This window comes from Balaenoptera musculus, chromosome 8 (assembly GCF_009873245.2).
Source record: "Balaenoptera musculus isolate JJ_BM4_2016_0621 chromosome 8, mBalMus1.pri.v3, whole genome shotgun sequence".
Lineage (NCBI taxonomy): Eukaryota > Metazoa > Chordata > Mammalia > Artiodactyla > Balaenopteridae > Balaenoptera > Balaenoptera musculus.
In genome coordinates, this window is record NC_045792.1 from 87,012,240 (window position 1) to 87,033,677 (window position 21,438).

The 21,438-nt window shown below is 38.6% G+C and overlaps 2 protein-coding genes across 4 annotated transcripts in view; one reads left to right on the forward strand and one right to left on the reverse strand.

Annotated features, from left to right (window-relative positions):
* Window positions 1–6,295: 6,295 nt before the first annotated feature.
* Window positions 6,296–12,693, reverse strand: RAG2 (recombination activating 2). Its single transcript, XM_036859204.1, has 2 exons — window positions 12,568–12,693; window positions 6,296–8,483 (listed from the first exon to the last, which is right to left on the reverse strand). The coding sequence occupies exon 2, from the start codon at window positions 8,453–8,455 to the stop codon at window positions 6,872–6,874; it is 1,584 nt and encodes a 527-aa protein (XP_036715099.1). The 5' UTR covers window positions 8,456–8,483; window positions 12,568–12,693; the 3' UTR covers window positions 6,296–6,871.
* The window catches only part of LOC118898742 (intraflagellar transport associated protein), a 57,491-nt gene continuing 44,856 nt past the window's right edge, over window positions 8,804–21,438 (forward strand). For 2 of the 3 annotated variants that reach the window (XM_036859206.1, XM_036859207.1), the window contains exon 1: window positions 8,820–8,932. The gene's annotated coding sequence lies outside the window, so the exon portion shown is untranslated. Of the gene's footprint in view, window positions 8,933–21,438 lie in introns of all 3 variants that reach the window. The other variant, XM_036859205.1, reaches the window with a different exon arrangement.

A 21,438-nucleotide genomic window follows, 5' to 3' on the forward strand; every position in this document is an offset into this window, starting at 1 on the left:
ACCCTCTTCTTTCACTGATTTTTTTAAAAAACTCCTACTATCCTTGCCTTGTACTATTTTTTCCCAGCTTTATTGAGGTATTATTGACAAATAAAATTGTATATATTTAAAGTGATGATTTGATATAAATATACATTGTAAAATACTTTTCACAATCAAGTTAATTAGCTCATCCAGTGCCTCACACAGTTACCTCTTGTGCGTGCGGTGAGAACACTTAGGATCTACGCTTTTAACAAATTTTAAGTGTACAAGGCAGTACAGTGTCATTAATATAGTCACCAAGCTGCACATTAGATCCTCAGAACTTACTCATAACTGAAAGTTTGTACCCTTTGACCACGTATTTGAACATTACCCCCTGCATTTGCGAATGAAGCATCTCCTCACACTTTAAGGTCCAGCTAATTTCTATATCATTCCCAATACCCCTTGTAACTACTTCAGCCTATTTTTAAAACAAATATTTATAGGATGTCTTCTACGAGCAGGCAACGTGTGCTTGGCACACGCCGGAGATATAGTGGTGAACACAGATGGTTTCTGCTCACAAAGAACTGTGTGGAGGTAGATGTTGAATCAACTATAAGCCTAGCAAATGCATGACTCCACAGTCTAGCATGTGTTATGAAGGGAAAGTACTAGGTACAATCAAAGTACAGTAAGACAATGGAATTTAAACTGGGGAATCAGAGAAGTGTCTAGGAAGAAGGAACCTTTAATGGAGGCTGGTAGGATGAGTGGGGTGAGGGCAGGTGAGAGGTGATAGACCTGGGCCAACTTAGCCTATGGGAAGACTGAGGTGGGAGAGTGATTGGAGATGTTTTAGGAACTGAAGGAAGGTCTGTGTGGTAGAAGCAGATAGAGAGGAAGAGGGTGCTGCATGAGTCTAGAGAATCAGGCAGATGCCTCATCATGTAGGACTCTGCGGTTTGGTAAAGACTTTGGATCCTACCCCAAGTGCAAATGGAAACCATTGAGGAGTTTGAGGCAGGTAACTGTTGCAATCCATGCCACGCCAGGAGAGGGACACAAGTGAAATGCTTTTGGAAGGTATTAAATGTGAAAGGATTTCCAAGATTGAGAAGGTTATGCATATAAATTTAAATGATGGAGTCGCTATTTCAAACATTTTTGACATCGGTTACACACTGCCTGCTAATTCGTATGTCTCACTCCCTTCGTTAGGTGACTGTGTCCAACCCTAGGCTGGAGAAGATGCAGGGAGATTCTGCAGTATCCTCAACTTGACAGTCTCACCTGTTCATAAAGTTAGCATTTCTTCCCCTGACATTTTTCCTTCTTTCTCATGGAAATTTCCTTTCCTTCTTGGCTTTCAGAATGAGGTATTAGTTCTCTTAGGAATAAGTGGGCTATATTAGATGTTTCCTGACAGAATTAGGTTTGGGAAATGGTAAATTCCAAGACAAAAAGCGATATTCTATACTGGAATGGAATTTGGTAGCATATAAATAATTTGGAATTCTTGGCACTGTGGATTAGAATGACTGCCTGTTCTATCTAAATATACCATGATATCCATTCTAATCTTGTGTGAACTCTTTTCACTAGAAAAGAGAATAATTTTAACCCAAGACCTCACCTCATCTCTTTCTGTGAATTTCACCATACTTTTTGTTCCCAAGTTCTATGAGATGGGATAGTTTGATTGATCAAGATATTTAGAACACAGATTTATTTCCATATCTCATCCTTCATTTATTAAAGACTGGAAAGATAGAAAGACAACTGCAGAAGTGAGTACATTTCAGTTCACATTCAGTGAGCTTAATTCAAGAAACATTTTCAGAGCAACTATAATGTAACAGAAACCATGCTTGGTACTAAGGATATAAAGTTGCTTTCCAGGAGCCCACTGCCAAATAGAGAAGGCAGGCATATAAATGTCATGTAAGTGGATAAATGCTATGAAGACAAACAGTGGGGAAAGAGGGATGGCTTGGCCACAAACGTGAGTGCTTTGCTCTGCCTGGGCTGAAGTCTTCACCGAGAACCTCAAGATTGAATCAAATCTTGAAGGATGGTAATCATTCACCAGGGGAAAGGGTTTTCCAGATGGAAGAAGTTCAGCTTTGATGAGGAATCATGTACAAAATGGGTAAAGGGAGAGGAGGGATGAGCCTAGAGAATCATCCCATATAATACTGAGGCATTTGGATCTTTTTTCCTCATGGGAGATGGGGAATCACAGGAAAGTTTTCACTTATGTGATGTCATTTTGGGATGATTTCTGTGGTCTCAGAACACTCAGATGATTGGAGGGGCCATGGTGGAGGCAGGGAGACCAAGTCAGGAGGTTGTTTAAACAGTCTAAGCACAAGATAATACAGACAGGGGCAATGAGTCTGCAGAGCATGGAGCTTTGTTTTTACTTTAACAGGACTCTGTTAGTACCCTTCATTATTACTTCAAGGTACTGTGACTTTCATCTGGTTATTTAAATATATGCTATAGCAGGTATTGGCTTCAAGCTTACCACATCCATTTCCCTTTTCTGGGCACACAGTTAAACTATATTTCCCATTTCCCAGCCCCTTTGCATCTAGGTGGGGACATACAACTAGTTTTTGTTTTTCTGTTTCTTTAATCAGTGGAATGTCAGAGGAAATAATCTATCACTTGCAGGCTGAAACATTTGCACGAGGGTGTGCCTTCTCCATGTTCTTTCTTTTCCTTGTATCTGAAGTCTTCAGGATCCAAGATAAAGATGAAGATGGTAGAGTTGCCAAACAGAAAAAGCCTGATTCCCTGGGACACATCTTGGAGGAATGCCACTCAGATGGATAGCTTAATAAGGGAAACCTGCATTGCAATCTGCTTGAGTGAGAAATAAACTTTGTGACAATTTACTGGTGTTTGGGATTTTTTTGTTACCACAGCCAGTGTCAATTATCCTGACTAATACTTATTTGCTTATTCTCATCTATGGGGTCATTCAGAGGTTTGTTGGTTCCATTTATTCTTACTTCTCTTGCTTATTCAGTTAGTATAATTTATTCACTCTATTTTACTCTAAATATCTATATCAGTGTTAAGCTAGGCAATGAATAAGTCACTTTGACTGCCCATACTGGAATACAGATGCAACTCACTGAAGAATTTAATTCAATTCATTTCAATGACAATTTAAATGCCTACAATATACCAGGCATTATGCTAAGTACTAGGTATATAGAAATTACAAAGTATCCTATACCTTGGATTGAGCTGTGGAGTTGGGAGAACAATAGAAACCCCAGATAAGCCTGGGGAAGTCAGGAGCAGAGCGAAGGTGCACCTCACTTTCCTGACAGAGTGGAAGAAGCAAGTGATTTTCAGAGGCGAATGGTGATGAAGTGGTTTAGCCAGAGAAACTTGGGAAGAGGTTCTGTGACCCAGTAAAGGTGCAGGAGCAGGAAGATGTGCCCAGGAGTGGTACAGAAAATAGACAAGTCCTAGACGGTCTCACAGAGAGAACTGTGGCCACGCTGGGAAAGGAAGGGGCAGAAAGATCTCCTCATCATGTGATCCCAGAAGGGACCTGAAGGGGGGAGGGAGAGAGAGGGAGGGAGAGAGGCAGAAGGAGAGATGGAGGGAGAGAACGAGCCAGAGAGAGAGAGAGAGCATTCTAGACCTTATAATACCTTGTGGTTAAGGCTGAGGTACAACCCAGGAGTCATCTTCCAAGCTAACCTCAGGCCAGGTGGGAGTGTGGATGTTGAGAAGCAGCTAGTGAGGCGGGTCAATGACCCTAAGTACCAGATACTTCACCCTCACTCGTTCCTACTCCTGACACCTCAGCATTATATTTCTTCTGGAACTTGGAGAAAAAGTTGGGTGAACACAGAGAACTCTAAATTTATTAAAACTAAATTTCCAACGCACAGTAAAAGGGATGCATAATGTAATGTGAGTTGATGTATAGAAAAATACAGTTTTATTTCTTGTAACTCTGAGTCTATCAGCAGAGATTTATAAGCATTACAGCTATTAAGGAGGTGATGGGGTTCGGAGGAGGCTTCCTGGAGGAGGAGCAGGTGTCTGAACTGGGATGTAAAGAGTGGATAGGAGTGGGCCAGATGGACCAGGGTATTGGCAGGTGCTATAAAGTGCAGGAGGGCAAGTGTGCCCTGCAGAAGGAATGGGTTGCCCCAAGGCCCTGAGTACCCGTGAAACAACTAGGGCTGCTCACCAGAAATGTTATCAGTTCAGCATTTTTGGAGACTGAGCACAAAGGGTGAAGAGAGTAGTAAAACAGAGAGGTAAGCAGTAGGGGACAGGTCAACGTGATAGGAATGAAATTGTATGTGATTTTATTGTACTGATGAAAAACTGGGGGCCCCTGTCCTGCTCAGCCCTTCATGCTTATGCCACTCCATGCTCCCCTTGTTTACTATGTGTTCCCCAGACTGGTGTTCTTTCAGTTCCTCTAACGTGACAAGCTTCATCTCACCCTTTAGACTAACTACTCCTTTTCCGCTATGATTTCCCTCCTCCTAACACATTGAACTCATTTGTATTGTAGATGAGTAGAGTCCCTTAAAATAGTCACTCTGGAAAGCCATACACTTATTTATTGATATTATTCTTGTGTAAAGCATTCTGGGACTTACCTTTAGTACCTATTTGTGAGGCATATCAGAAAACCCATTTTGTTATCTCAGACTTCATTTTTGGGCCTAAAGTGCCAATAATACTGAGAGTTACACCCTACTAGACTTTGGACATTTGTCTGTTTCCAGAAACCAAATCCATCTCTAACTATTGAGTATCTTCCAAGGAATGAAACATAGGCTCTGATGGTGATTGAAAAGTGAGTCCTAGAAATGTTTTCGGCAGAAGCATTATATCATTGGGATAAGTGAATACTCTTCTAATGTGGTTCATTTGAAAGTTTGCATGTGCTTAGTAGAAAAGAAACCTTATTATCTTAAAATCACATCTGGTGGACTCATTGGTGAGATGACTTAAAAGACCTATTTTTACAAAAATTTATGGTAAGTAAAACCAAAGTACTTGCTCTTGACACACACACACACACACCCAAAAACAGCTATGCTAGTGAGATCTGAGCTTGACTGTAGAACCCAGTGAGTTTATAATTGAATCACTCAGATTACCATATGTTGATCTCACTGATTACAAAACAAATATGGGTAATTATTTTTTAGCCACTTGGTCACTGAAGACAAGTCAAGATAAGAGAACGTATATAGTACTTGAGGGAATAACCCTTTTGAACCCTGTGGAGGATATCTCAGCTCCAACTTGTGCTACTTTCTACTAGCAGATAAAAAATAAAACAGAGAGCTCCTGAGAAAATTAAACAGTATCATTTTGCCTGCAACTGGGTAACTACAAATGTTAATAATTGAAATAAATCAATATAAACAGAAGACATTTTCATATTTTATTAGTTTTATATAGGTGATGGAAATGACAAAAATCAAAACAATGGTACAGCAAATTATTCAAAAGGTATATTCATCAAGCAACATTACTGAAACAAAGTGAACATGATTTAATTTTTTCAAATTAATTTCAGAATCTGAAACATGGAACTATTAGCAGAAGAACTTTTGTTCCAGGATTTCATCTCCTGTATGGTTCATAGTTCCCCTAAATTTGGCAATAAGAACTTATACACTGTGGACTCTTAGTGAAAACTGATGAATAAGAGGCCATGGTTTAAGCTCTTAGGCTAAAGTGAAATGCTTTTCCAGAAAAATATTCCAGGAGGGAAGACATTTGTATCTAAGGTCATCTAATTATCAATTGATATTGTGAAGCCTCAAAATTAACAGTCCTTTTAATTTCAATTCTAGCAAGTATCTAATTGAACCTTAGCAAGCTCACTGATTTTATAACTTTCGTTGGCAGCAAACTCCACATATTAACTAGACTCATAAACACACGTATATTTCTTTTTTATCTTTTAAAATCATCTACCTGTTAACTTTACCAAATTCTCTAAACGTTTATTGTTTGGGTAAGTAATCAATATTACTTGGGGAAATAACCTCTCCATGAGATTTATTTGGTGGTTCTTTCTTAGTGCCCTGTTTTGGAGAGCTAAGAAGCAGTGGACTGCAGTTTTCATTAAATCTATCAAAGAATTGGTTCAAGTGCCTAGCTTTGGTTCATCATCTGTGAACCATATGATGTGGGGGGGGGGATCCTTTGAAGAAAGTGCATGTGGATAGTTTGATAAAATGTAACAAACGATGTAGATTCTTTTTCTCTTCCTTCATGTCAATGGAGATTATTTATTTCTTCCTATCTATCTATCTATCTATCTATCTATCTACCTACCTACCTAGCTCCTCATAGCGTTTTCTGTACATGGGCATAGTCAAGTGGCCATCTTAGAGGTGTACAAAGAACATTTGTGTGGGATACAGGTGATTCAGTTTTAGTTTTTGGTCAACTACCAAATTGCTATAGTTCACAAAATAATTCATTTAATTTCTTTGAGTGTTAGTTTCTTTGCTGGTTAAATTTGTTTTAACTGCTCTATGGATTATTTGTTATCAAAAGTCCTATAAGGGATATAAGCATACCTCGATTATTATTACTGCTTCTGTGTTTAAGATTCCTTGAATAAAAAATTCAGATCATAAATTCTCATTAAGATAACTGAGTAAAATATTTTCAAAATATAGGTTATAGGTCCTGTATAGGTCTAAATACAATGACTGTAGTTAGAATTGTATTATAAGCACTTTTCCCTGGCACTTCATTCGTATAACTAAAAGAAAACATTAGACATTTTCAGTAAACAAAAATAGGGACATACATTTTATCATTGTTATGATTCTTTAAAATAGGTTTAAAATTTTGATGCACTTGAATCTGAAAGGGTCTTGTTGAACTAATCAAACAACCTTCTAAGAAAGGATTTCTTGGCAGGAGTAATAATTTTCCCAGAACCCTTTTTGTGGAGGGATTTCAGTGGAGGCTTTTTTAAGGGTAGAACTCTTTTGGGGGTTTGCAGTGCTCTTGCTATCTCCACATGCTCATTGCAATAATATTTGTTGCTTCCTTCTGACAGATGGATGAGTGTGCTTTCTGCCAGATCCATACACTGGGCATGGACCCAATGCCCATCTCCATGAGAGCAGTAAATCATGGCAGGTTTGTTGAGCTCAGTTGAATAAAATGGTACCCAAGTGTTGATATCCACATCACAAGTAGGGCAGCATGTAATCCAATAGCCCGTTTCAGACTCATCTTCTTCATCATCTTCATTATAGGTGTCAAATTCATCATCACCATCAAAACTATTTGCTTCTGCACTGAAACAAAACTCTTCTGAGTCTTCAAAGGGAGTGGAGTCCCCTGGGTCTTCTGTTGACGTATGACTATTTGTGAATGTTTTCTGATCTTCATTCACATCGTCTTCAGCACATTTCAACATATAGAAATAGAATGCTTCTGAAACAACCTGTTTATTGTCTCCTGGTATGCCGAGGAAAATAGTTCCATTTCCCATGTCGCTTCCAAACCATATCTTGCTGTGCTTAATATCTGGGGTCCAATCTGGGGTTTCCATCTCACGAATTTCCATCTTGTTGTCCTCGAAAGAGATGATGTTGCAGACCATTCTTTTTTGATTTTCAAGCTGATAGCCACCAATGATAACAAATTCATCATTGCTTATTTGAGTCAGGATTGCACTGGAGACAGAGATTCCTCCTGGCATGACTGTGCAATTCACAGCTGGGCTACCCAGAGGGAGATCAACCCTTATTCTGTATAGATTGGCAGGGCGGATGTTATTGGCAAGTGAATGGCCTCCTAAAATATAAACGGTATCATTTCTGGCAATGGAGACGTGAAAAGATAGCCCATCCTGAAGTTCTGGAAGAATGTATGACGTAGAGCACCCAAATTCAAAATCCACCAAGAAAACATGGGGCAGGCAGTCAGCTACACTGTTCCATTTTTCTGTGGTTCTTTGGGCAGAAGGTATGTATGACCGTCCTCCAAAGAGAACACCCACACTTTTTCCACGACTATACACTACATCAATGGAATGACCATACCTGCCTTCAGGAACATCTCCTACCAAGTCTTTCTCTGTGCAGCGAAAAGTAACTTTTTTGTTGTTCTTGCAAACAACAGACATGATATAAATCTTATCTGAAAGCTCGTTGTTTGGTGTTTTCCCTCCATGGATGATGTACTGATGATTTTCAGACTCTAAGTTGCCTTTGAATGTGCAAGTGGCTGGATAACGAAGAGGAGGAAGGTAGCAGGAATCCTTAGAGAAAACTGCAGGCTTCAGTTTGAGATGGTTATGCTTTACATCAAAATGGAAAACTCCAGTGGGGCAGGACCTTTTGGGCCAGCCTTTTTGGCCAAAGAAGAAAACTTGCCCATCAAAATTCATTAATGAGAAGCCTGGTTGAATTAAGGCTATGTTATTACCGACTGTTACCATTTGTAGTGACATATTTTCTGATCGTGGATAGATCTTTTACCTGAAAGAATTACAAAATTTTTTTTGTCTTACTACATCCCTTCATATAAAATCACTGTGTTTAGATCCCCTCACACGTAAGAAGCATGTTTAAAAAAGAGCTGTCCCACAAGCTCGTAGTGGCCTGAATTCGCAAAATAGCAAAAATTCAGGCAGCTAGGTAAGCAAAGAGAAACAGAACCTTCCAGCTTAATACCATTCAAGAAGCTGGGACCTATTTTAGACATGGACTAGCGTCCCTTAGACTTCTGGGAATTGTAGTCCTTTCCCCTTAAAGATTCACCGCTTGTCAGCAGAAAGAACTACATTTCCCAGGAATCCGTTCTCTATGGGATGTGTGGCTACGATAGTTTGTCTCTGTGGCTCCGCGAGCGGAGTCTGTCTGAATAAAGACGCCAATAATGCGAAGTGACTAGATGGGAGCCAAGACGTAAAACTAGGGAAGAAGAGGTGAGAATGGCTGACTCAGACCCAATACCCGGGTTACGGGAAAGCTGCGGCACCGGGAGCTGCGTCTGGCTACCCCCGCCCGGGTGTTGTTGGAGCCTCTCCTGGGGACTCTTATTAACAAGTGACCCAGTAGGAAGCAGGGCTGCTTGTGGCCAGAGCGGGGTTGCCTGGAAACCGCAGCCCGAAGAGACTCCCGGCCCAGGTGTCCTCACGGACTTCTTTGGAGCTTTGGAGCTCGACTCAAAATTGCACCCCCGGGTCTCCTTAGGTTAATGGGGCGGGGGTTTGACGGGGGCACAGAGAATAAAAAGCTATGACTATTTTGCGGAACCGAAAGGTTAGTCTCTGAATACCTGGAGTGCAGGGGAGAATTTACCTGATAATGGTTTTTTACCACTCCTGTATTTAGTCATGGAAATACAGTAATGAGACTTTAGCGGATACCACGCCAAAGGCCATTTGTTTTCTCAGCTGCTCTTGCTCCGGTTTTTAGAGTTCTTTTAGGGATGCAGAGAAGTTTCCTAAACACCTCTCCTTCTCCCTTCCTCCCCCCGCCCCCACTCCTCCCTCTTTTTGGGTAAGAAAATAGAGTTAGTGGCTGTTATTTCAGATCTCTCTTTCCAGCCCCAGAACCTTGGAAGTAATTAGTAATTCTGTTGTAAGCAGGCATTAAGCAAAGAGGTACCAGAATTATTCAGACTGTAATATTTGTATGATTTTTTAAAACAGGTATTTACTAGATGGAGTAAGCTTGATACATTTAAATTTTAGAAAAATTATTACTTACCTTGGAGAGATGTCAGGAGCCTTAATGGGAAATGCACGCCCTGTTTGCAGAGTGAGGTCCTAGGCACTAAAGATTAAAGGAAACAAAATAGCACAGATTCCTTGACTTTTAAGAATAAATTGTTAATATGCTTCAAAAACAGTATAAAACAGTGTCTAAGAGTATGGACTCTGAAGGCTGACTGGATTCCAATCCTGGCTCTGTCACTTACTGTGTGACCTTGGGAAAGTAATTTAACCGGTTTGGGTCTCGGTTTCCTCATTTGTAAAATGAAATAATAATTTTACCTACCTTACAGGTTGATGTAAGTTGTGACTAGTAAGTTAATACATGCAAAGCACTTAGGACAGGACTTTGTACACTGTAGGTCATAGCTGTGACGATTATGCTTGAACTTATAAAAAGTAAGGTTGTTAATGCACAGTTACCTGCCAGTCGTGGCAGATGATGTTTATGATGTTGGAGATGATTAGAAGGGCTTTAGGATCTGGGAATCTGGTTAGTGGGTGTAGACTGATAATTTTTTAGACTAGTGAGAATTGGATAAACATATACAACAGAGGAGTTGCTGGTGGGTTCAGTTTAAATAACAGGAAATATTTCATTCTTCTTGTTACCCTTTCTCTAACCCTTCATTAAATATGCAGACTCTGAAGTTGGAATGTCTGAGTCCAAATTTGGGCTCTAAAAGTTATTTGCTGTGTAACTATCTTGGGCAAGTTTTTTGTCTCTTTTTTTATCTGCAAAATGGGGATAATATTAGTACCTATTCATTGAGTTATTTTTGAGAATAAATGGAATGACACATGTAAATCACATAGCACATATGTGATCATATGTGCTGGCACATAATAAGTATTGAATAAATGTTAATTGATGCTGTAATTTATTTTTATTCCCCCTGCAAAGGTTGTTTGGACCGTGTGGAGTTTATGGTCAGTCTAATGAGATCTTGGTGGGGCTTTTTGCCTTGAAGATCAGGTGTAATTAATTGCTAATTATTCTCTTTTACTTATGTTTAGCTTACTTGGGAGACTCCTCAAGGTGTGATATTTTAATAATCATCTTGTGGGTTATTAAACCAAGTGAGGAACTGGTGAATGAGAAGGATTATTACTAAGGTTATGAAAGCAAGCCTTTTTCTTCCTCAGACCATGGTGGTTTGTAGGTTCAGCAACTTGCCTTGCTTACGAAATAACCTGGGCAAGTGTTTTATTTACTTGTGGCCTATCCAGGTATACATGAGAGAAGGCATCTGTGCAACTAAGAAAATGCTCTCCATAGGAACTGAAAGGAAATACTGTTGGCGCTCAATTTAGTAAAGGAAAACCATATGTGATTACACTCAGCATGATGTGTGATGATTTTTAGAGAGTTGCTCACTTTTGGGCTGAGGGAGCACCAAAGCCTGCTTGTTGTAAACACCTGTGAAGACCATTATTGGGATAGAAAGCAAGCTCTGCAGAGGTAATGGGTACCAGACCCCAAGGGGTGACCATACAACAAGAACACTTTCTTTTAAATGGAAAATTAAAAAAAAAAAGTTTTCATTGTAGCCTATTGGCTTCATTTTAAAGTTCATAGGGATTTTGGCTTCTCATAAGTGAAAACACGGTTATTGTAGATTAAACAGAAATATTTTCTTGGGCAAGACATAAGGAATACTACCCCTTTTTGTAGCTTATTTTGGGTCCCCAAAGATTTCTGACCTGTTCTCCCTTTGGTGCCCTGCTATTTGGCTCACCTCATAATTTCAGGGCCCTAAAAATAGTGGTAAAGTTGATTACTGTTAAGATGAATTACCTCTTCATGTAACACAGTTCAAGAATCTGTGTCTTTAATTTTTAGATTATTCATTTTAAACTATGGCCAGATGACTTATGTATTTAAAGAATGAACAAGAACATTGAAAGTGTTTTCACATTATTTTGCCATACTTGTTTAGTTTTTGCAATTTTGCTTTGCTAACTTAAATATGTCTTCACAGGAGTAGACTATAGTATATTTTCCACAGTTTTACTATGACTCTATTCATCACATCTTGGTTTTTAAATGAGTTTTTAAAAGGTGACACTAGAACTAAAATAATCTACTGAAGTGGTTTTCTTTAAATAGGCCAGATAAACACAGGCAGATTTTGAAAAAAAAGACACCGTTCTTTGACTGAAAGAAGTTTCAAAGTCAACACATTAAAGATTCTTTTTAAAGGTCAGAAGTATAGGACCAATAAATTTATACAAGTCTCCCAACCCCATGCTAACATTCCTCAGCAGGGAGATTTTCATTTATTCACTGTGAAGCTAGGGCATAGTTGAGAATCAAAAGAGGGCTGATGGTGTAAGGTCTGGGTTTGTAGTTTCCTGTGTCTGAACTGACACTTTTTTCCTTGCAAAGAAAGCTACTGTACTCGGAAGCATTAAATCTTGCTGATCAGTGTTGCCCGTTTTCCTGATTGCTCCAAAATAGCAGGTAACCTCATGTAACTGCAGTCGTTTAGTGTACGAATTAACACTATCTTGCACGGTTAATCAGGTTTGAGGCATACATTGTTTGATTTTTTTGCTGGCAGTAAAACCAGGATTAGGTCTTCCTTCTGACACTTATGCCAGAGAAGCATTTATGCACTAAGATTAAAATTTCAACACTGATACTACAGCAATAAAATCCTTGCAGCAGCCTGAGACCAGAAAGCCCCTCTCTTTCCAAATTCTACATCATCCCTTCCCCATCTGGACACCCAATCCACCTGGAACTAACATACTGCTGAAGGGGGGCACCTTTCCCTTAAAGTTGACAAACGTAGGCTCCCGTATCTTAGCTCTGGTAGAAATGAAGTTATTGGACCTACCTGAAGGCCAGGGGCACTGCTCACCCCTCTCTGAATCTTTGCCGCTAAACCAGGTATTAAATGTCAGCGCTTGGGGAAGATTGACTGACTGCTCACTCTGACCGTGGCCTGCAGAAGGATGACGGTAAAGAGAGTATGTATGTGTGCCTACAGATGTTCCAGTGAACACTGATCTAAAGGGAGTAACTGACTGTGACCTTTTTTTTTTCTTTAGATGGTTAAGGGAGCTATCCAACCAGGGTGTACCCTCAAGATTTAACTGTTTCCTTACTGGTGAACAATGGAAACATAATCTACTATTATCTGTAAAGACCAAAAAAAAAAAAAAAAAAAAACTGGTAAAATCCTGATTTATTAAAAACATTTTAGAATGTTTAATATGTTTATTAAATGTTTATTATTTAAACATTTAATAAACAATAATATAATGTTTATATAATTAATAAACAATAATAATGTTTATTATTTAAACATTAATATTTAATGTTTAAATAATTAACATGATTTAAAAAATACTGTCATGATTCAAATGGGAAATTATTTTTCCTAAAGCAGAGACTACTAATACTAACGTCAGTTATTTTGACCGTGAATTGCTCCTCAATGGTCTCATTTTCTTTAATGCAAGGCTTAGAAGGAGTTCTGATTATGGGAGGCCTACCACCAACTTTGTATCAGGGAACTGCTGTGTAATATTGTATAGTGGAATGATTAAGAAAATGGGCTTTAGAGTCAAGCTGACCTGGTTTTCTCTGCCAGCTTTGCCATTTTCCAGGTGGAGTCATCTTAATCCTTAAGCCTCTTTTTTCCCCATCTCTGAAATGGGGATAGAAATATTTACATCAAAAGATTGTTGCAAAAAGACTAAATGAGATAATGTCTTTGAAGTGCTCAGCCCAGGAAAATATTCCACAGTGGTCTTAAAAACTATGACTTAAAAAGCTGACTTAATTTTTTAAAATAGACCTAAGTTTTTAGAGCAGTTTTAGGTTCGCAGTAAAATTGTGTGGAAGGTACAGAGAGTTCCCATATACCTCGTGCCCCCCACTCACTCATAGCCTCCCTCATTACCAACATCTCCCACCAGAGGTACGTTTGTTAAAATCGATGCACCTACATTGACACATTATTATCACTCAAAGTTACATTAACATTCACTCTTGGTGATGTACATTCGATGGGTTTGGACAAATGTATAATGGCACGTATCTACTATTATAGTATCATGCAGAATAATTTCACTGCCCTAAACATTTTCTGTGCTCCACCTGTTTGTTGCTCCCTCCCCTCAATCCATGGTAACCACTGATCTTTTTACTGTTTCCATAGTTTTGCATACTCCAGAATGTCATACAGTTTTCAGATTGGCTTCTTTCACTTAGTAATATACATTTAAGTTTCCTCCTAGTCTTTTTATGACTTGATAGCTCATTTCTTTTTAGCTCTGAATAATATTCCATTGTCTGGATATTCCACAGTTTATCTATTGTATTTTCCTACTGAAGGACATCTTGGTTGCTTTCAGGTTTTGGCAATTATGAATAAAGCTGCTGCAAACATCCATGTTCAGGTTTTTGTGTGGACATAAGTTTTCAACTCCTTTGGGTAAATACCAAGGAGCACTATTGATAATTCATATGGTAAGAGTATGTTTAGTTGTGTTAGAAACCGCCAAACTGTCTTCCAAAGTGGCCTTGTGATTTTGCATAACCACCACCGATGAATGAGAGTTCATGTCGCTGTACATCCTAGCCAGCAGTTGGTGTTGTCAGTGTTCTGGATTTTGGCCATTCTAATAGGTGTGTAGTAGTTATCTTGTTTTAATTTTCATTTTCCTAATGACATATGATGTGGAGCATCTTTTCATTTGCTTATTTGTCATCTCTATGTCTTCTTTAGTGAGGTGTCTAGTAAGGCGTTTGGTCCATTTTTTAATCAAGTTGTTTGTCTTCTTATTATTGTATTTTAAGAGTTCTACGTATATTTTGGATAACGGTTCTTTACCAGATGTGTCCTTCGCAAGTATTCTCTCCTATCCTGTGGCTTTTCTTTTCATTCTCTTGTCAGTGTCTTTCGTTATTTTATCTTTTTATAGTTTTATTTATTTATTTATTCGGCTGCGTTGGGTCTTCATTGCTGTGCACGGGCTTTCTCTAGTTGCGGTGAGCGGGGGCTACTCTTTGTTGTAGCGGGCTTCTCTTTGTGGTGGTTTCTCTTGTTGTGGAGCACGGGCTCTAGGTGTGCAGGCTTCAGCAGTTGCAGCACACAGGCTCAGTAGTTGCAGCATGCGGGCCCTAGAGCACACGGGCTTCAGTAGTTGTGGCACGTGGGCTTCAGTAGTTGTGGCTCATGGGCTGTAGAGCACAGGCTCAGGAGTTGTGGTGCACAGGCTTAGTTGCTCTGTGGCATGTGGGATCTTCCCGGACCAGGGATCGAACCCGTGTCCCCTGAATTGGCAGGCGGATTCTTAACCACTGTGCCACCAGGGAAGTCCTGTTAGTGTCTTTTGGAGAGCATAAGTTTTCAATTTTGATGAAGTTCAGCTTATCAGTTATTTCCTTCATGGATCGCGCCTTTATTGTTATATCTAAAAAGTCATTGCCATACCCAAGGTCATCTAGGTTTTCTTCTATGTTATCTTCTAGGAGTTTTGTAATTTTTGTTGTTAACACTTAGGTCTGTGATCCACTCTGAGGTAATTCTTGTGAAGGGTATAAAGTCTGTGTCTAGATTCCTGTTTTTGCATGTGGATGTCCAGTTGTTCCAGAACCCTTTGTTGAAAAGACTGTCTTTGCTCCATTGTATTGCCTTTGCTCCTTGGTCAAAGATCAGTTAGCTATACTTACGTAGGTCTATTTCTGGGTTCTCTATTCTGTTCCATTGATCTATTTGTATATTCTTTCACCGATACCACACTGTCTTGATTACTGTAGCTGACCTAATTTTAAACAATTCATTAAAAACAGTTACATCAAGAAAAATGTATACCATTTATTAAGCCCATTTCCCGACTATAAAACTTTTCATTTCTTTGTGCTCTATTCTAATTTTTATCCAAATGTATACATATTTTTACTTAGTTATGATAAGAATGTATTTAAATTTTGTTTTATCTTTTTAATGTAACATTATTTCATACATACTATGAAATGTATATTTTATTCCAAAATTTTTACTAGTTGCCTAAAATTCCATTAAGTAAATATATCTGACCATTCAGTATTGTTGGTCATTTAATCAGGTTCTATGTGGCTTAGATGATAGAATGCAGGGATCAGAGGTAGACAGATTTGGAGTTGAGTCTTAGTTCTGCCACTTACTAGCTGAATGGCCTTTTTGACCTTCAATTTCCTTATCTCTAAAACAGGGACAATACCTGCCTTACTGGGAGGATTAATGGATATAAACTGTTATAAAGAGTGTACTCAGTAGATCTTGTGTAATGATGATGGTGCCATAAATATATTTGTGTAAGTGAAGATTTTCATTTTTTGCCAAATTTTAGGATATATTTTCAGGGTTGACTTTTAAAAAACTGACAAGTAGCTCAGTTGTTTGGCTGATTCTTGTCATTTGGAATGTTGGTCCATTCCTTAAAAAAGTGTCATCATCTCTTCTGTTACTTCCATGATGATTTTTTTTTTCTTTGTCTGCAAAAGAGTATTGGGTATTTCTCTAACCTATTTATGGTGTTGTATAATGATTATGGCACTTGAAATTCCAGCATCAGTGACAGCTCTCATAAAATTGACATATTGGTTATCTCCACAGTAAATATAAAGTAAGAAGTGCAACCTAGAAACCAGGGGTAGGTTTAGGTAAGTGTTTTAGCCTTTGCATTCTGCTAACACCAGAAAACAGGCAGTTTTTTGCTAAATGGGTTAGTTGTCTCCTAAAGAGACTGGAAATTAGCAACATATTTGGAAATGGATTTTTAAACCCTGAGCGCTTGCCACACATTAGGAGAGCGTTAGACTCGCAGTGATCTCCTTCAGAGCCCCCGGTCTACCAAAGTCCTCAGCATAGAAACTAAATGTGAAGTCATGGACAATATTTATTGAGTATCCACTATGTATAGAGTCATGCGGAGAATTAGGAAAAAAAATCACAGACTCAGCTCTTGCCCTTAAGGAACATGCATGATAGTAGGATGAAGCAACTTTTTGATTGTGGATAAACATGTTTTACATTCTTCCTATGCTCACCTTTTCTTAAAAGTTCTTAAAAGTTCACCAAGAAATCACAATTATAGGGGCAGAGTCAAATTCCTACTGAAATATATGGATTTCTCGTGCCTTAAATCCAAAGACAGTGGACAATTAAAGAATACAAGTCAGTGTCATTACAGAGTAGAATAATTTTTATTCCACAGAGGAGATAAAAAACTTAGTAATGGGATATACTGACATAGTAATTGAATGAAAAGGAAGCATATTTGGAGAAAAATAGAACATCAGAGATGGAAGACAACTTCACGTCCAGTCCCCTTATACCTACATTCAAACTGTTTAAGGCCAGAAAAGTTAAATAACTTGAAAGGGTAACATAGCTGCAGGGGTGTGTGTACATGGTGGGTTGAGGTGGGCAGGGGAGGAGCACAGTTTTGTGAACTCATGACAGTGTTTCTTAAAAAATGCAGTGACCTCTCAGGCATTTTCATCCCCATCTTATAAATGGATAAAAAACTTAAATGACATTGTTGCTCAATGGGTAAGCAAGTGTTTGAAATGAGGTCAGTGGCAGCTTTTCATAGCATTCAAATAGGCATAGACAATTTTTACTTTTTTAATAAGTGGCTGATTTTTCAGGAAATAATATAAATAGTGTGGGAAAGGGAGATGTTTGGTCTGTTGAATGAATCCCATGATAGAAGCCACAACTGAAACTAGCCAAGAGGAGAAAAGAGGAAGGAAAAGGAAACGTATAGAAGGAAGCAATCTACAGTTAGTATGATGGATTGTCAAGAGAAGAATGTGACAAGTGACTTGTCATATTTTTTTTTGTCATTTTTTATTTAAAGTAATGAATTAAATACAGCCACCTGACCAGAATGTTCCATGATTTAAGGTGGACACTTAGTTGTAAAATAAAATGGAGCAAAATTTCAGAGGTGTTTTACAATGTTGTACTAGAAAGAAAATGCACTTAAAATTTTTATTCTTAGAGAAGGAGGGAATTTGTGTATGTTAATTTCTACCTTTGAGTATAGAAACCATGATGGCAAAAAGAAATTGTTTTTATCTTGGTGTGTGTGTATGTTATGTGGTGTACATCAAGGCAAAGTTGCAAATAAAATGTTGAGAGAAATTGGAAGCTAGGGAAGCACTGTATTACTTCTTAAGGCCCATTTATTATTCCACGGTCATAGGAATTTAGAATCAAAAATAGCTGAGAAATACATTTTAAAATCTTATTTCTTTTAAGAGAATGTCAAATGAAAAGGTCAATTTTATTTGCAAGATCTGGCATTTCAAAACACTTGGAAATGAATTCCTAAAAGCAGAGTTGATTTAGTTTGGTTGGTCTACACCTGCTCCTAACTAGCTGTGCAGGTGTTGCTTTAAAGCAGGCTTTCTGGTTTTGTGAAAGTGCTGTGCACCGTGCATGTGGCCAACAGGCTCCGGAGCTGGAGAAAAAGGGATGATTTTAATTAAGAGTAGATGCCTTTGTGCCACAGTAGTTATGAAGTACAGATAAAATGAGCAATAATGGGACATTGCGTCCCATGGGAAGGTGGGATTACAGTTGAGCTAATAAATCTTTTATGATTGAAGTCTTATTGCGTGATTATAGAGCTCTAAAGTTAACTTAGAAACTCTACTGCCTTATGGATTCATAGCTTTATCAGGGGATTCACAGCTTTATCAGTTTTTCACTGAAAAACTCACTGTTATTGTCTGTAACTCACTGAGGTAGTTGATCACATTTTTGAGGCTAGGAGATCAGTTTTGAATAAGATTGAAATATGTGTATTGTACATTTTTCTTGATATAATGTACTAGTCTAGAGGTCAGTTAATATGCTTGTAGGAGTTTTGTTAGGGGGTGAAGGTAGGGTATTGACTTGTGATTACACATGACTTAAATTTTTCAAAAAAGCAAATTAAGAAACAAAAAATGGTAGTGAAAAGGTATCTTTCTGCTTTCAAAAACAGTGGATTTTCTGAAATTTGTCTTATGGGTATATCCTTCAGCTTCCATGTCCACAGGTAATTTGCTTTTTAAAAAAACAATAGGGAGTGAGCAGGGAGAGGCAGTTCTGAATGCTTAACTGTTTGCATTTTTGTTTAATGGAATTAATAACTGTGTAGTTGAAAACAGTCTAATAGTTGACCTGCCTCAGTGAGTCAATGTAGACATTTCTGGATTGACTTAAACAGCTTAGAGGAAGAGTATATTTTGGGGAAATAAAATTGATTTTATACAATCTGCTGATGAACAACAGGGCTTAATGAATGATAGCCTCAAGAAACCCCATTGCAGTAACTTGGATGGATGATCAGGAAAGGGAAGCAAATTTTTCAAGAGGAAAGTTTCTGCTTAAACATGTAATTTTATAGATTAGTAGTATTCCCATCCTCCAGAGCTTTCTGCAAGAGGAAAACAGTCAACACGCCTGAGTTCCAGCATTTCTTGGTAAACTTCTACTGGGTGTCTTCTCTTTCTCTTTTCCTTAAGGTGAGATCTTTTGTCAAGGAAAAAGTAAAACAAAGACATGCGTACTTCTGAGACCTCTGCACAGATGACAATACACAACTTCTGTCTTCTAAAGCTTTGTAATCAACTTTCAGCCCTAAGCCTCTCCTGCCTCCCACAAATGCTTTCCATAATATTCACTGCAGAGGCTTGTACCTAGGGGAGTTTATATGGAAGTCCAGAGGCTTATACTGTCAACTTTTTCGGTGATAATGGAGAATTCCATGCTTTTTAACGTATTAGAAAAGGCTTGTTGGGAGAAGCTTATAAATTGGAATGCTGTGTATTCTTAGATGCTAGAATGTATGTCTTTATCTCATCCTGATAAACTGTAAAGGAGTTTAGATCCTTTTCTGTTTTGTAAGGTGTTTTGTATTTATGCCTTCCTCTTTTCCTTTGTTTTCTTGTTTCTACTGGTAGATGTCTAAAACAATGGTATATATGCATGTGTCTGTGTGTGTGTGTGCTTTGTCTCAAGATGTTTTGTATGTTATTGGGGTACAGAATGTGGTTGTAGTCAGATGTATGGATACATCCAACCAGGGTGAGATTGCTGCTTTTTGTTTAAGTTCCTGATGACTTCGTGTATGCCTTAAAAATCATAATCAAGAGCATCTCATTACTGTTTGTGATACGAGAACCACATGATACTGCTCATCAATAGAGTCATTAGTTGACAAAAACCTCACTTACAGTTTCTTTTCCAGATTCCTTTATTTGTTCTCTGTGATTGGACTAGGCGACCTTTAGGTTTCTCTCAACTCTGAGAATCTTTGGCAATTTCTGTCATTGGATTTCGTACTCCTTAATATGATCTAAACGACATAAAAAATATTATAGGATGCAAAACAGTTGTTGTTCAGTCAAGGCAGAAGCCATCAGTTCACACCGGGTCTCTTCTATCATGTCAATAAATCTATACCCTTACAGTGTAGTTTGGTCTTTTGAGATTTGTCCATTTTCCAGAGTATAAAAGGAGACCTAGCCTTTGAAGTATCAAGGTTGATGGCTTCATTCCTCAGGCTAGGTGAATTCTTTTTAAAATATCCCATTTTACATTTCACACAGCAGGAGCTTCTTACTGAGAAGAACTATGAGAATTTGAGAACGTGGGCTTTGATGGCTCCTGCACAGCTCTTTAAAAATGTGTTATTATTTATTACTTTCAAGCATCAGTGGTAAACCTCACAATTAAAAAAAAAACGCAAACAAACCTTTCTGCAGGCATACACCTTTCTGTGCTGTTAGAAAGCAGGTTATGTATTTTGAGAGGACACTAGCTCAGGGTGACTTGTTTCTTAAGGCTTATCACTCTCGTCTCTGACAGTTGTGTTTTGTTTAGCTAAGTCGAATGAAGCAGGGATCTGAAGATAAGCATCAAAGATATGCTACAGCAATGGTGATAATTCCACATACCAAATTTTATAATAATGTCTGTAAAGGAGCAGGTGCCCTTTACAAGGACCTTCCTGGGACAGACACCCCCCTCCCCACCCCACGTCCTCTGCCTGCCTCTTGTTTGTAAAAAGGCTCTAGTCTCCCAGATCTTCCCTGAGTTCCAAAGAGCAGATTCAAACAGCTACTAACTAGGGAAGAGAGGGAATGTACAAACAAAGGAAGAACAAGCCCAGCTTAATTTTTTTCATAATTGTTATCTTAAACCAATGCCTTGATTTATGACCCCACACTGTCCAGATAATGTCCTGTGGGTTCAACCAGCTGGCCCTAAGTGGACCTGAACTTGATGACAGGGGAGGATCAATTAAAAACTGAAACTCCTAAACCATTCACTGAAGGCTCTGAGCATATAATACAATGTTGCAACCATTGCTTTTGCTCTCTCCTAGAAAAAGTTACAAAAGACAGACCGTGGCTGCTATTCCATAGCAATGGAATGAAGGGTTGACAGTGGGGAATTATAGCCATGGCATAAGCTCCTGAATAAAGCAGCTTTTCCGTTTTCACCAACACTTGTCTCTCAAGTATTGGTCTTTCCAGCAGTGAGCAGTCAAACTTGGGTTCAGTACCGGCCTCATCTAGTTACATGTCCTTTCAGAGAGCAGGTGACACTAACCGGCTTGAGTGTGAGTGGTCATTAGTTTCATTATTTGTTAGTAGGAAAGGGTACTCCAGGAAGGTTATGTGACTTTCTTGCTAGCTCCCAGTGACTCAGTAG